Raw genomic sequence first — 14,315 nt, forward strand, 5'->3', positions numbered from 1 at the left:
GAAGGAGGAAGGAGAAAGGAAGAGAGAGGAGGGAGGGAAGGAGGAAGAAGGGAGGAAGGTGGAGGAGGAGGAAGACTATGGGGTCCTTGGTGCTCTCTGAGCTTGTTTTGTTGCAGATGTGTCGTTACCCCTACTAGGTAACTCCATCCGTGCTAGTAAGGAGTGCTGTTTGCTGTCAGTTTATATTCTGCTGGCTTGCCTGTCAGTCTTGGGGGTGGTCTTAAGAGATTCTTTGGTCTGGGTTTCCACACACTGTAGGAAGCTATTTATCTCCGGTGTCTTCTAAACTAGTCTCTTTTTGCATAGCTCTGCTAAGACAAAAACCAGCAAGCCACATGAAGGACATGAACCAGGCAAAACCAGCCTCACTGGGGGAAGGAGAAAGAGACCCAGGAGGGATCACCCAAGGTTTTGCCTGCATGACGCTTTTTATTAATGTCTTTCCTGCTGGGTGCTGCTCAGCGGGGCATCCTGCTTTCTGCATTCCTATTAGTGATGGCTTCTTGATCAAGGAACAACGGTGCGTATTAAACAAATTTCAACCGCAGCTCAGCTCAGCAAGGCGCCTAGAACCAACTGCAAGGCCTTTTAATGGGCTTCTCAGAGGGAGAAAGAAATGGAAACTCTGCAAACGCGCTTTAGATGCCCAGAGCTGGAATTTGCAAAGGAGGCTTTCCAAAAATAATTTTACTGAAGGTGAGAGGGAAAAGTGGGTTCTAATCCCACCTTAGGCACGAAAGCCAATTGGGTGACCATGGCCCGGTGGTTCCTAAACAATGAGAACAATTAATCAATGGAACAGCTTTCCACCAGAAGTTGTGGGTGCTCCATCACTGGAGGTTTTTAAGAAGAGTCTGGACAGCCAGTTGTCTCAAATTGTATAGGGTCTCCTTATTGAGCAGAGGGCTGGACTAGAAGACCTCCAAGATCCTTCAGCTCTATTCTGACTGACTGACTGATTGATTGATTGATTGATTGAGTTTTTCATAGCTAACAAGAGATAACTAACTGGGATTCTTGTACAGAATCTGTTTCAGAGATGTGAAACTAAACTCCTCAGCCTTTTCTTTATCAACTTTCATACATTCTAATGACTTGATGTGTTTTTGCCCCCTTCTGATGACCCCCCCACCCACTCCAGAAATTAAAATGGTTCAGAACAGGAGCTGCCAGAAATTACGACATGGGCAGACAAAAGTACTTAAAACACGCATGTCTTTCTATTTCCACAAACAGAAGCACAACAGTGCCACCCTGTGTCTACCAAGATTTTGATTTGCGCTACACAAAGACAGACAATCACAACGGGGTCTACTTAAATACATTTTTATCTATTAGATTCTTTAAAATCCTGGCACAAAGAAATGGCAAACCCAATCATGCTCTTATAAAACCCGTTCTGCTTATAAGACTGTGTTGCAACTTTGAAAGGTCACTGAATATGGGTCTGAGTTGAGGGCTGCCCACGTTAGCAGGACCTGAGCTTGCCAGAAGGCTTACAGCCCCCCCTTTCCCCCCCCCCAATGCATGCACATCTACCTGACTGGTTGCTTCTGATTCGGATGGCCCTGGCCTTAGCCAGCTCCAGGGCTGTGACCCAGCGCTGCCGTTCCACTTCCGAGCTGGCTTTCAAGTGGTAGGTCCTTCCCCCGTTGGAAAGGAGAATATTGCAAGAATCCTCCGTGTCAATGTGAGCCATGGACAGGTTGATGGTTCCCCGACAGGTGTGGGCCATTTCCGCTTGAGTCCTGCAAAAGTATCGAAGGAAGAGTAAGAAAGGGTCTCAAGATATAACTCTCCCAGTTATACTTTTTGCAGCCTTTAGGGGAGAAAAAAAAAGGTTTGGGGGGCTATTGCATGGGGGAAATCTTTTTTTTCCAAGCTGGGATCCAGAAATGGGACTTTTCAAATGCTGGTTTGTTTTCGTGGCGAACTCCCAGGTTGTGTCTTTGGGAACTGTTGTGTGGTTTTTTTCTTGAAATCTTTCCAGCCTAACGAAGATGCTCAGAGAGGAGATTTAAGTATTTCCTGCCGAAATGTTTTTTTTACGCCCCAGAGTAATACAGGTAGGCCTTGACTTACAACAACAATCGAGCCCCAGATTTCTGTTGTTAAGGGAGACGTTTGTTAAGTGAGTTTTGCCCCCATTTTACGACCTTTCCTGCCACTGTACACCTTAGCTCCGTGTTTCAACCTTGGCAATTAGAAGATGGGTGGTCTTCAATTCCCAGAATTCCTCAGACGACCACCTTGGGGCCATTCTGGGGCTTGCAGTCCAATTCTTAAAGCTGCCAAAGTTGAGAAAACATGGCCTTATTTGTTGACTCTGCGTGAGTCCCTTCCCATCTCTCCTCTCCTGCTGCAAAGGGTTTAATCGAGTAGGATGTCTGGGCAAATTTAATGGGATTTCAGTGTCTTGCTAAGTCATAGGATTTCAATTTGGCTCCCTCCAATTAACAGCTCCCTGTGCTAGAAAAAAAATATCTATCAGTTTAAATTTTTCCAATAAGAAAGGCCTTTAAGTCAATCCTGGCTGTTCTTGAAGGCCAGTTTTGCAATATTCCCTATAACTGAGGTCTTTGGGTGGAAGAGACGTGAGTGGCGAAGGGGCTCCCCGCGGCTTGCTTCATTATCCTATTTCGGCGTGGGAGGCCATGAGAAAAAAGCACTCCTCAAATGGCTACAAAATCAATTTCCTTCTGTCGTCTAAAAGGGGTGATGATCCCAGGGCTACTGAGAGATTTTAATGGCTGTTTCTAGGAAGGAACCTATGTTAAGCTAAAACCATACAAACCACAATCCAGTTCAAAATGTTTTATGGACAAGGCCCGTGAATCAATAGACAGCTTGAAAGAGTTCTTCAGAATTGCAGTTCATTTAAAAAAAAAAAAAAGCCTAAAGAAAGCTCACGTGATTTAATAAGGGCCTTTCCAAAATTCATCAAGTTAAATTTGCTATCAAGAGGAGGAGGAGAAAGAATCAGCCGTCCTAAACACGCATTTGAGAGGGAAGAAAAGGACGAAGCTTTGCGTATACAACTGGCATTCACAACTCACTCACAATGGAGCATTAAAGTGACCGGAAACAAATCAAAGCCTCTTTTGTTCATCTCTCGGGCTTTTCATCAACGGAGAGGCAGCCTTGTTGCAAAGCTGAGCACCCACCTCAACTTTATTTCCCACAATGCCTCTGTGCCCCAGACAGAAATTAAAAAATGCTCTGCAAAGCCCAGACCCCTCATGTCAACCCTGAGCTACAATTATTCTCCTTTATTCCTCCTTCAAATACCTGTTTCTATAAGTGCCAGGTGTTCTACAGGTAGTCCTGAATGATTAGCAATAGCCCTTAGGCTTATATACCACTTCGCAGTCCTTTTCAGCCCTCTCCAAGTGGTTTACAGAGTCAGTACATTACCCCCCAACAATCTGGGTCTTCCTTTTATCAACCCTGGAAGGAGGGAAGGCTGAGTCAACCTTGAGCCGGTCAGGATCGAGCTGCTGGCAGTCGGCAGAATTAGCCTGCAATTCTGCATTCTAACCACTGCACCCGCAGGGCTCCTATACTTGCCTATAAACTCTCCAAGAGTGGGTTAAATGGTTAAAAACAAAAAGGGGAATGGGAATTAGATTATTTAGCTTTTTCAACAACTCTCGCACGATACTGACGGCTGGAAAGTAAGGACTTTATAGTCCTTTAGTAGTATAGTACAGAGTCTTTCTGTGCCCCTGACTCTGTGAATTGAATGCTGACAGCTTTCGCAGTCAGAAAGAGAGAAGGCAAGGAGACCTTATTTTGCTAATGCACTGATTACATAAAAGGGATCGTGTGTGCGCATTTTAGAACGAAGCTACAAAATAAGGCCGGAGCAATCAAGTCCCATCAGATTAACGATTAAGCTTTCTGACAGAGCAAAAAATAAATAAATGGGAGTTCAAATTAGCCAATCACATCCAGAAATGGAGCAAATCACTGAGAGCCACAACGGAAAGAGCTTAGAAACATATTTTTCCTATGAAGCACGTGATTAAGAACATTTCCATTTTGTGGGTATGTAAGCCCTTTGCTTTGCATTATGCAAGCAAAGGAACGGGACGTTCCTTCACCTTTGCAACGTTTTAAATACTGTTTTCCAGCAAATTTGTCCTTAATCATAATTTATTGAATTTATATGCCATCCGATTCCCAGAAAATCAGGGCAGTTACTGAGATATCTCCAAGACGCTCGTTTAAAACTTATTGTTGGGAAATTTGCTCTTCTGCTGTTTCAATGTTTTAACGCTTTTACTGCTTTTAATGGCTTTTTTTTTTAAAATTGTCATCCTTTTTTCATTATTTGCTATACTCTTTTTTTTTTTTTTAACTTTGCCGCTCCACTGATTCAGCTATGTGATGATGGGCAAAAGCAATTTAACAGCCAGCCACTGTAGCCAACCTCTCAAGGATTTATTCCCGAGACAGAAATAACAAGACTGGACTCAAAAAAAATACAGTGCCTTTAAAAAGTCCCAAGCCAGAAAGAGTTGGTTCAAGTCATAACACAGACCCGTGGAAAGAAGTTTTTAGAAGCCCCAGGGAACAAGATCAGACAATTGCAGAATGCAAATTTTCTAATCTGTTTCTAAGCTGCTTTGATGTCCCCAAGACTGCTATAAAAGACCCCGAGGAAATATTAAATTAGAAAAGATTTTTAGAGGAACGCAATTTAATTTTCATTTCCTTCCTAGGAATTCCAACCAGTTTATACGTGTGTCAAACACTTAGTTATCATTCTGGAGTGGAAAGCTTACAAGATGTTCTGTATTTTTTTTTTTCATTAATGGATCCAAAGCCCAGTCTTATCCTGAAGTGGGGGGAAAAAATGTTCCTTGGGTCTTATGATTTTGTAAGTTTACACAACTGAAAGAAATGATTTATCTATTTTTTCCAAAAAGTCTATGAACTCCGCTCACAGACAGGAAAGTTGTCTGGTAACTGCCAACAACCAAGTCTTAAATGTCTTTTTTTTTTTAAATGCCTTCAAGTCAACCTTGACCCCCAACCAGTTCTTCTTCCTCCCTTGATTGCTTCTAACCTCACCCCAGAGACACCAAGCGTGGGAGCCAAACGAAGACGCTTTTAAGCCCAACTGGATTTGGGACAGAAGACACGATGATGCTCCCGTTGCGTTCCTGTCTTCCAGCAACTGGTATGTCAGACTGTTAAGAGTACAGCACGTAGGGCATACATATTTCATGTGCCCCCGTTCTTAAATGCCCTTGGCACCCACAGCAGCTGGGACGCTGTCAAGGCCACCACGGCGCAGCATCAGAAGGCAAATAAACTGGATCCACCAAGGAACACAACCTCGCCAGCAAAACCTTTCATCCCCCGTCCCCATCGCATACAACATCTGCACACACAGGCCTTGCTAGAGGAACTGAGCACCAGACAATATGTTGGGGTACAAAACTACCTACAAGATAAGTAGACAAAAGCCTTCTTGGGGAGGAAAACTCCCTTGCTAGGTGTTAGAGACAACAGGGAGGCTGCGGGGGGGGGGAGAGACAGGAGGAATTTATGTCACCGGGACAGAAAGGGTGCAGTTCCAAGTAAATAAATATTTGGAAGCTGTCAATGCATTACAATGGAGGGCAGCTACCGTAATATGCTTTGCAGCCGAGCAAGACTAACTTTACCGGAATCTCTGTAGTATTCCAGCACCCCAAACATTCTTCAGCTACCGAATGGGGGTGCGCTTTGGACTACAGTTCCCATCATTTCCCAATTGTACAGCCAATTGTTTCCCCAGCATCCAGATGCTCCACATATCTGTGGGGTTAAGGATGACGGGAGCTGCAGTTTTATGGTTGGCGGAACAGCAGATAAGAAAGGTAGGCTGGGGATGGTAGGATTTGTAGTCCAACACTTGTGGCACTGGGGGCAATCTGGCACGCAGGCTCTGGCTGCCCCAGTGTTGCACAAAACAGGCAGGAAGAGGATGATGGACCCTGGAATCCAGCCCATCTGAAGCGGAGAACAGCCTCCCTAGGCTAGCTGTGGATGATGGAAGATGTCCTCCATACCTTCCAAGGGGCTGGTGCAGCTGGTCTGCAGAGAAGAGCGAGGATGGGACCTGTAGTCCAAGCCCTCTTGGATGCCCCGTCCACACCGAGGGGACGATGGGAGCTGAAGTCCAAACCTGCCAAGCTGGGACCATGGGAGCTGAGGGCAGCACCCTGGGAGGGGACGATGGGAGCTGAAGTCTGCCAAGCTGGGACCAGGGGAGCTGAGGGCAGCACCCTGGGAGGGGACGACGGGAGCTGAAGTCCAAACACCCCCAAGTCAGCAAGGGAACTGCGCACGGGCTTCCCAAGCAGCGGCGGCGGGGGAGCATGGGCGCGGGGGTACCTGTAATAGCTGAGCAGCCCATTGCTGAGCACGAACCAGCGGCGCTGGTAGCCCTTCAGGTAGTTGGTCCACTTGAAGAGCCAGCCCTTGTAGGTGTCCGAGCCGCCGGCCAGCGACGAGCAGGAGGAGGAGGCGGAGGAGGAGGCGGCGGCGGCGGCGGGACAGCTCTCCCCGGCCAGGCTCATGGCGGCGGCGGCGCTCGGCGGGGCCCGGGACGGCGGCGGCGGCNGCCGCCGAGCCCGCCCGGGCGGACTCCAAGTCCCAGCGTCCCCTCAGCCAGCCGGCGCGTCGCGGGAATTCTGGGAGTTGAAGTCCGGCGCGCGTCAAGAGTTGAAGAAGCTTCTCGGATGAGGAGCGAAACGTCTTCTCATGGAGAAAAAAAAGAAAGAAAAGAAAGTCGTGAAAAAAAAAGCACCTTTGGGATGCAGATCTCTCCTTGCCTCGCTGGAAAGGAAGGGCACCTGGCCCACAGCTTCCTATCTCGCCTTCCAGCGGGGGTGGGAGGCAAGGAGGGGGGATCAGGCATCTCCTCGTGGTCTCCCTTCCCAGGTACTAAGCAGCCCTGACCCCGCTTTAGTTTTTCAACCAGAGCAGGACTCTCCAAACTTGGCGACTTTATGATTTCGCGGCTGGAAAGAGTGGTCGGTGTCGCTCAGTGACCGCTTTACTTAAGGACCACGTTGCTAGTCCTGATTGTCGTAGCTCAACCAGGACCGCCTGTATATTTGAATGGGTTCTTCGTAGGGCTGACCTTGAAGACCATCCAGAAGCTGCAGCTGGCCTCGAATGTGGTGGGGTGGACGCTGCGTGGGGCACCCCATTTTTGATCCCACTGATTGACCGACTGCGTTGCTGGCCGGCCAGTTTCTTTGGAAGATGCTGGTTCTCCTCTTCTAAGTACAGGGCCTGGCAGGCTGAGATACCCGCTTATCTCCACTTTTTCTGCCCATCTCCTGCCCTCGGGAGGGTGTGTGCCCTCTGGGTCCGGCTGATTAAACTTCCCAACATTACTGGAAGTGGAATACTGCGTCTAGTTTAATGAAGAGAAGGACGAGAGGTGACATGATAGCACTCTTCCAATATCTCAGGGGAGGCCCCAAAGAAGAGGGAGTCAAGCTATTCTCCAAAGCACCCGAAGGCAGGACAAGAAGCAACGGATGGAAACTCATCAAGGAGAGAAGCAACCTAGAAATAAAGAGAAATTCCCTGACAGTGAGAACAATCAATCAGTGGAACAACCTGCCTCCAGATGTTGTGAAAGCTCCAACACTGGAAGCTTTTAAGAAGAGATTGGACAGCCATTTATCTGAAATGGTATAGGGTTTCTTGCCTGAGCAGGGGGTTGGACTAGAAGACCTCCAAGGTCCCTTCCAGTTCTATTCTGATGGATATACCTCCAAGGTTCCTTCCATCTATTATTCTGTTACTCTGGGATGACAGAGCTATTTAGCTCGGCTGGCCTGGCTTTAAGGCTTTTTTTTTTGTCAAGAAAACCAAGCCACTGGATCCGGTTTTCAACACAGTTTTATTCTGACGAAATGACCCCGTAAACGCCATTTCCCCAGCGTGATTCCAGTTATCTGAGCCGGCTTGAGGTGGCCCCGGGTTTCCCCCAGGGTGCAGAAGAGGAGTGAGGACTTTCCTTCGACGTAAACGTGCTGCCTAATTTTCGCAACAAGTTCTGCTGATCGATCTCTTCCAACATCTTCTGGTAATAGCTATATTCTTTCTTCCAACGGAAGGTCTTTTTCTGCTGGTTCTGGAGAAATCTCCTTTTCATTTGATCAAACAGATTCTCCGCCTTCTTTTTCCTACCTTCGATTTGCTGGGCCTGGGGATAAAAAAAAAAAATCAATCAGCAAAGGAAGCCAGGGCAGGAAAGCAGAAGCCAACAAATCAGTCCAGATAATCTGGGTGTGCAGATTAACATACAGACTCAGCTGCTCTCATGAACCCAGCTTTCAGGAGCAATGCTCAAAATTAAAAGCATGAGAGCAGGTTCAAGTCCAACCAAAATTTCCCTACCTAATTTCCAGCAGAATTCATTCAGCAGTGGGGGGTCATGAAGAGATGTACCCCATTTATCCTCCGAGTTTTGACATTTGGGGATATACTGCCTGTACCCGTGGAGGCTCCATTTTGCTAATCAGTGCTTACCTGTATTTCTGGCATGCTCTAATTCCTGATCCTAGCAGAATTCACGCAAGAGGTTTCAAAAGCATACCGTAATCTCCTGGATCCGCTGAACACTAACATTGTCCTGGATGATCACCTTAGCCAGGTGACTTTTGGGAAGAAATCTCTTCAAAGCAGCTTCGCCACAAGTTTGCTGACTGGAGGCGGGAAAGTCAGATGGTTAGAAGGGCAGCACCAAGGTCTCTTGCCCACAATCGCAAGTGTGACCGTAAAACAAAATCTGTGAACTTTGGCACAATCAGTTCCCCATTGTTCAGCCTCACGGACAGTTGCCAGCTTCAGGAAAAGAATGGAGTGCCCCTCACCACAAAGCCAGCTTGGCGGTCTAACCTTCCCATCTCCCACTTTCCCACCAGCCTTCCTGAACAGTTCATTTTACCCACCTTGGAAGGCTAAAAATGTATAAATAGTTTGGCAAGCTTCAGGGATGAAATAGGAAAGATTTAAGTTTTCCTCATGTGGTATAGAAATGTATTTGTGTGTGTGTGTGTGCCGTAGTAACTTCGAACTGTCACTAAACGAATTGTTGTAAGTCAAGTTGTTGCAGTCACATCCCATTGTTCAACCTTTAACTACTGCTGAACTTCTGGTCAGGAAGAACTACGACAGCCAACTCACACAACGTCCTATAACGGTGTCCAAGCTATAGTGGCAGGAAACAGTATGGCGTACATTCCAGCAGGCCGGAATGCCACCACAGAGGCAGTTGCCAGCCCAGCCCTGATTGGGGGGGGGGGGGGTGTCTGCAGTTCTTCAGCTGCAGAGTGCCTTTTGATGCCCGACAAAGCTTGGCCGACTTTTAAGTCACTGTTTTTTGTTTTGGCAATTTTTAAGATATGTGGACTTCAACTCCCTAAATACTCACGGTAGCCATAGTGGCTAGGGAATTCTGGGAGTTAAAGTCCAGACACTATCGTGGCCAAGGTCAAAAAAGTCTCATCTAAGTAGCTTCGGTAGTACAGTTCATAAATATTGAAAGCTCGGAAACTAAATATGTGGCGCTGTGGGACACCTGCTCACAGGAGGAAAGGGAGAAGGGGAAGGAGAAAAGGGAGGAGGAGGAGGGGAGGAGGAAAAGGAAGAAGAAGAAAAGGAGAAGGAGAGGGAGGAGGGGGAAGGGGAGGGGAAGGAAAAGGGGAAGGAGAAAAAGGAGGAGGAGGAAAAGAAGGAGAAAAAGGAGAGGGAGGAGCAGGAGGAGCAGGAGGAAAAGAAGAAGGAGAAAAAGGAGAGGGAGGAGGAGAGGAAGAAGGGGGAGGAGCGGCCTCCCCCCAGGCCCCCCTCGCCCCCTCCCCACCTGTACAGCACCAGCACTTGATGCTCGCGGGGCTGGAGGAAAGTCACGACGGGCTGGGCTCCCTCCGGCGCCTTCTCCATCGCCCGGGCTCCCGGCGGCTGACTCAGCCGGGCCAAGCGGGCCAAAGCGGTCACAATGGGCTCGCGCGCCCCGGTTGCCGCGGAGACCGCCGGCCGGGCTGGGCAGGGGCTGAGCGGCGTCTCCGCGCGGCGCTTCTGCTCCCGAAGCTGCTGGCCGGAGGACGGCCGGGCGAGAGCGCGAGAGAGACGGCGCGGGTAAAGCGCGGGGCCGGAGGGGGCGGGATGGAGCCTCCAGGGGTCAGAGCAGGCTACCTTAATCCGCCCAACAGCCTCCTTCACCCGCTGGACCAAGGGGCCTGCCTCCCCCCCCCATCCTGGTGGGAGAGGGATGCCTGCCCATCTGCCAGTGGGAAAGGGACCCCCAGGGGCGTTGGAACCCAGTTCCCAATATCCCCAGCCAGCATGGCCAAGGACGATGGGCTAAGGAATCTACCACCAAGAAAGCTACCCTTTCTCCCTATTCTGGAGGGAAGAAAGGCTGGCTGCAGGTGGACCATGGGACCGGGCCAGAGGCACCCAGTGCAAAAAGGATGACGGGCAAAGGAGCTGGATCCTGGTTAGAGGATGCTGATCCTGGCTAATGCCTCCCAGATCCTGGTCTTGCAGCTGGAGGCAGAGCTAAACCAAGGATCTGAATTTCAGGATTCGGCCCAGAATTACACACACACACATACACACACACCATGCCTTCTTGTTTTCATCCAAACAACACCTTGCACAACAAACCATAACAGGGTCTGATCCCACAGGGCCATGGTGCCTAAAAAGTAAGAATGCAACACAAAGGCAACAACAGCTAGCAAATGCCCCCAGGGCCAGCAACACCTTCCCCCTTAGAACCATGTTTTCCAACCTTGGCTAACTCCTTCAAGATGTCTGGACTTCAACACCCAGAATCCCCCACATCGGGCCTCATTGACCCCACGCTTCTTTCTTCCTAGGTACCCTTCACAAATTTTGACGCCGCTGGGGAGACAAAGACATGTGAAGCTTCTCTGGGAAGGCACCTTTGCAAAGGTAGGATTTTCCAGAGGGGCCAGGCTCTGTGTGTGAGGCTCACTCTCAAAACGGCCCATTTGCTGAGACCCACACTGGGAAAAAAGGCATCTGTCTAAAGGAAATAAATAAAAATAGGTTAAGGGAAAAAAGATTTGTGCCCTGGTGCCTGGTCCATGGGCACCTGAAAGCTTTGAATGATGATGCAGCAGTATATAACTCTATATAGATGAGGTTGAGAACCACTGGTGGAATGTACGGCACTCAGACAGACGAATATCATAGAATCCTAGGGCTGGAAGGTACCTTGGAGGTCATCTAGTCCAACCCCCTGCTACACCATTTCAGACAAATGGTTGTCCAGTCTCTTCTTAAAAACTTCCAGTGTTGGAGCATTCACAGCTTCTGGAGACAGATTGTTAATAAAAATAATAAAGTCGGATTGTTAATAAAAATAATAAAGTTAATAAAAATAATAAAGTTGGAGGTCTTCTAGTCCAACCCCCTGCTCAGACAGGAAATCCTACATCATTTCAGACAAACGGTTGTCCAGTCTCTTCTTAAAAACCTCCAGAGAGAAGCCATTACACTGGTTAATTACGCTCCCTGTTAAGGAGCCTTATACTACACATACATACTGTACATAACTGTTCAGGAAAAAAACAAAGAAATAGGTCAAATGTGTTGTTCTTTTTTTCCTTCCTTGCTTCGACTTTATTGGAAGACGACCCTTATGATGTCCCAGGAGAAAAAGCATCCCAGCTCCATTTGATTGGGGACTTCAGTAGATGCTGCTGGCCTTTATCCCAGAACTGATGTGACCTGCAGGTACCGGCCAGGTGGTCTCGTGAGACAAGGCTCTTTCCCCCCAATAATAGGGGTTGTGTTCCCACAATGCACATATCCTTTGAGTAGTCAGGATAAAGAAGTAACTTATATAGCAAAATGAATTCTGTAAGCTGTTTGGTTTGCCAATTTTCCTTCCCACCGTGAAAGCAATTCCTGGCAATAAATTAATCCGTCTCACCGTATAAATCCTGCAGAAAGCAGAAAATTAGATAAATTGATCTCCAGCATGTCCCTTCTGGTCTTGCGATTCCTGGATGGATTAATCACCTGTCTTTCAGATGGTCAATCAACCAACCCTTCAGGTTCTCAAGTTTTAAATTGGAAATCACACCGTTTGCAGCACAGATTGAAAACACACACATATATGGCATGTTTAGCATAGACATGCTAAACTCAACAGGGTGAAGAAAATTATATAAATGTGTAGCAAACCAATTACAGAATGGCTTAGTGTGATGTGGCAACCTACAGATAGTCCTTAACTTACAAAAGGCTACAAAGAGGAGGAAGAGGAGGAGGATGGTTGGGCCCTTGGTGCTGAGTTGGCTTGTTTTCTTGCAGACGTTTCATGACCCAAACTAGGTAATGTCATCAGTGCTAGAAGGGAGTGGGGGTTACAAAGAGGAGGAGGAGGAGGAGGGTTGGGTCCTTGGTGCTCTCTGAGCTTGCTTGTTTTTTTGCAGATGTTTCATGACCCAAACTAGGTAACATCAGTGCTAAATGAGGTAACACCATCACTAGCACTAATGATTTTACCTAGTTTGGGTCATGAAACATCTGCAAGAAAACAAGCAAGCTCAGAGAGCACCAAGGACCCCACCCTCCTCCTCCTCCTCCTCCTCCTCCTCTCTGCAAACCCCATTCCCTTCTAGCACTGATGCTGTTACTTAGTTTGGGTCAGGAAACGTCTGCCAGGAAACAAGCAAAGCTCAGAGAGCACCAAAGGCCCCACGGTCCTCCTGCTTCTTTTGATCGATGGTTGAGAATCCACCTTCCCTTCTTCCTCTCTTTTTTCCTCAGCTCATCACTGAAGCGAAAATGATGTCTTCCACTGAAACGGACATCTAAAGCTCGCCTTAATGAACGCAGCTTTTGGCGCCCTACCCATCCTTTTCAGGAACCCATCGATCTACGGCTTATCCCGGATCACCAACAGCCTTTTCATCAGCAATGGAGAGGCGGCCAACAACAAACTTTTCCTCTATGCGAACCGCATCACCACCATAATTAACGCCACGGTGGAGGTGGTCAGCACCTATTTCCCAGACATTTACTACGTCCATGTCCCTGTCCTGGACTGCCCCACCGCTCGAATTTATGACTTCTTTGACCCCGTAGCTGATAAGATCCACACCGTGGAACAGAACCAGGGCCGGACCCTGGTGCATTGCGCAGCGGGCGTCAGCCGCTCGGCTGCCCTCTGCATCGCCTATCTGATGAAATATCACTCCATGTCTCTGTCGAACGCCCACGCCTGGGTCAAGTCCTGCCGGCCCGTTATCCGCCCAAATCTCGGTTTCTGGGAACAGCTGATCGAATACGAGTACAACCTCTTTGGGAAAAACAGCGTCAAGATGATCCAGTCTCCTTTGGGTCTGATTCCTGACCTCTACGAAAACGAGGTTAGAGTCATGATAGCGCTGTGAGAGACCCAGCAGGGGTGCGCACCAGCCAAGGCGTGTTTGCATTCATGGAGCCAAGTCCCGATCAAAATAAATCCATGCGCAACCTTGGCTAAGTTTGTCACACAAAGTGGGGCTTGGCAACCACCTTGGCCAGAAGGGGGAATTTGACCAGGCGATCTTCTGCTTTTTTCTTTTCCATAAATAAAAACAACGGATATTGGAAGGAAAAAAAATATATGACACCATTAGATTTGCTCCTTCTTTATCTTGGGCTCCGGAATAAATCCTGCAGCAAAAATCTTGGCTGTTTGGATCAATATGGCTTCTTTGTGGGTTGGGGTTCAACAGAGCAGCCTGTGGTAGCCCCAGACCTTTGGGCGAGATAAATCCCTTTTGTGAACTTTTGCTGCGTTTTTCCAGCCGTGTTAGGAAAACTGCAGGCAGACTTTCTAAACGTCTGAATTCCTTCCCTGCTTAGAAGGAAGTATGTCCGACTCTCCCGTTCAGCCTTTTGGCTGCTTTAACATAAAGGATCCTCCAATAATTGATTTACTTGGGCGTGTAGCCCTTTCGTGTTATTAAATATTTCAACTTAAATGTATTAGACTGCTTGTGTTTAATGGTTCACTTTGACCAACAGTTCTTCCATTCCTCTTTAGGAGATGCTTTGGACTACAGGTCCCATTAGCCGGCCTTGGGGGTGGGGGTGATGGGGATTGCCTCTCTCGCAACAGATTGCCCTTCTGGTTGGTGGGTCGTCCCCTCCACCTAAAATCCAAAGCTCTTTTTCTGTTCTTTGTTTGCATCTTCTCCACCTTGTCACAATCTTGCCAGGCAGCCCTTGGTTTTATTTTGAATTTGTTACTTTTTTTCCAGTCTATTTTTTTC

General features: G+C 48.0%; 1 protein-coding gene across 1 annotated transcript; it reads left to right on the top strand.

The window, feature by feature from the left end:
- The first annotated feature begins 12,872 nt into the window (after positions 1-12,872).
- Positions 12,873-13,448, top strand: DUSP18 (dual specificity phosphatase 18). The gene has a single exon (XM_015813669.2). The coding sequence runs from the start codon at positions 12,882-12,884 to the stop codon at positions 13,446-13,448; it is 567 nt and encodes a 188-aa protein (XP_015669155.1). The 5' UTR covers positions 12,873-12,881.
- The last annotated feature ends 867 nt before the right edge of the window (positions 13,449-14,315 follow it).

Source organism: Protobothrops mucrosquamatus, unplaced genomic scaffold, assembly GCF_001527695.2.
Source record: "Protobothrops mucrosquamatus isolate PMUCROS unplaced genomic scaffold, P.Mucros_1.0 scaffold180, whole genome shotgun sequence".
Lineage (NCBI taxonomy): Eukaryota > Metazoa > Chordata > Lepidosauria > Squamata > Viperidae > Protobothrops > Protobothrops mucrosquamatus.

Coding starts and splice junctions, on each gene's coding strand:
- DUSP18 (XM_015813669.2), top strand. CDS start 12,882: ATGAACGCAGCTTTTGGCGCCCTACCCATCCTTTTCAGGAACCCATCG.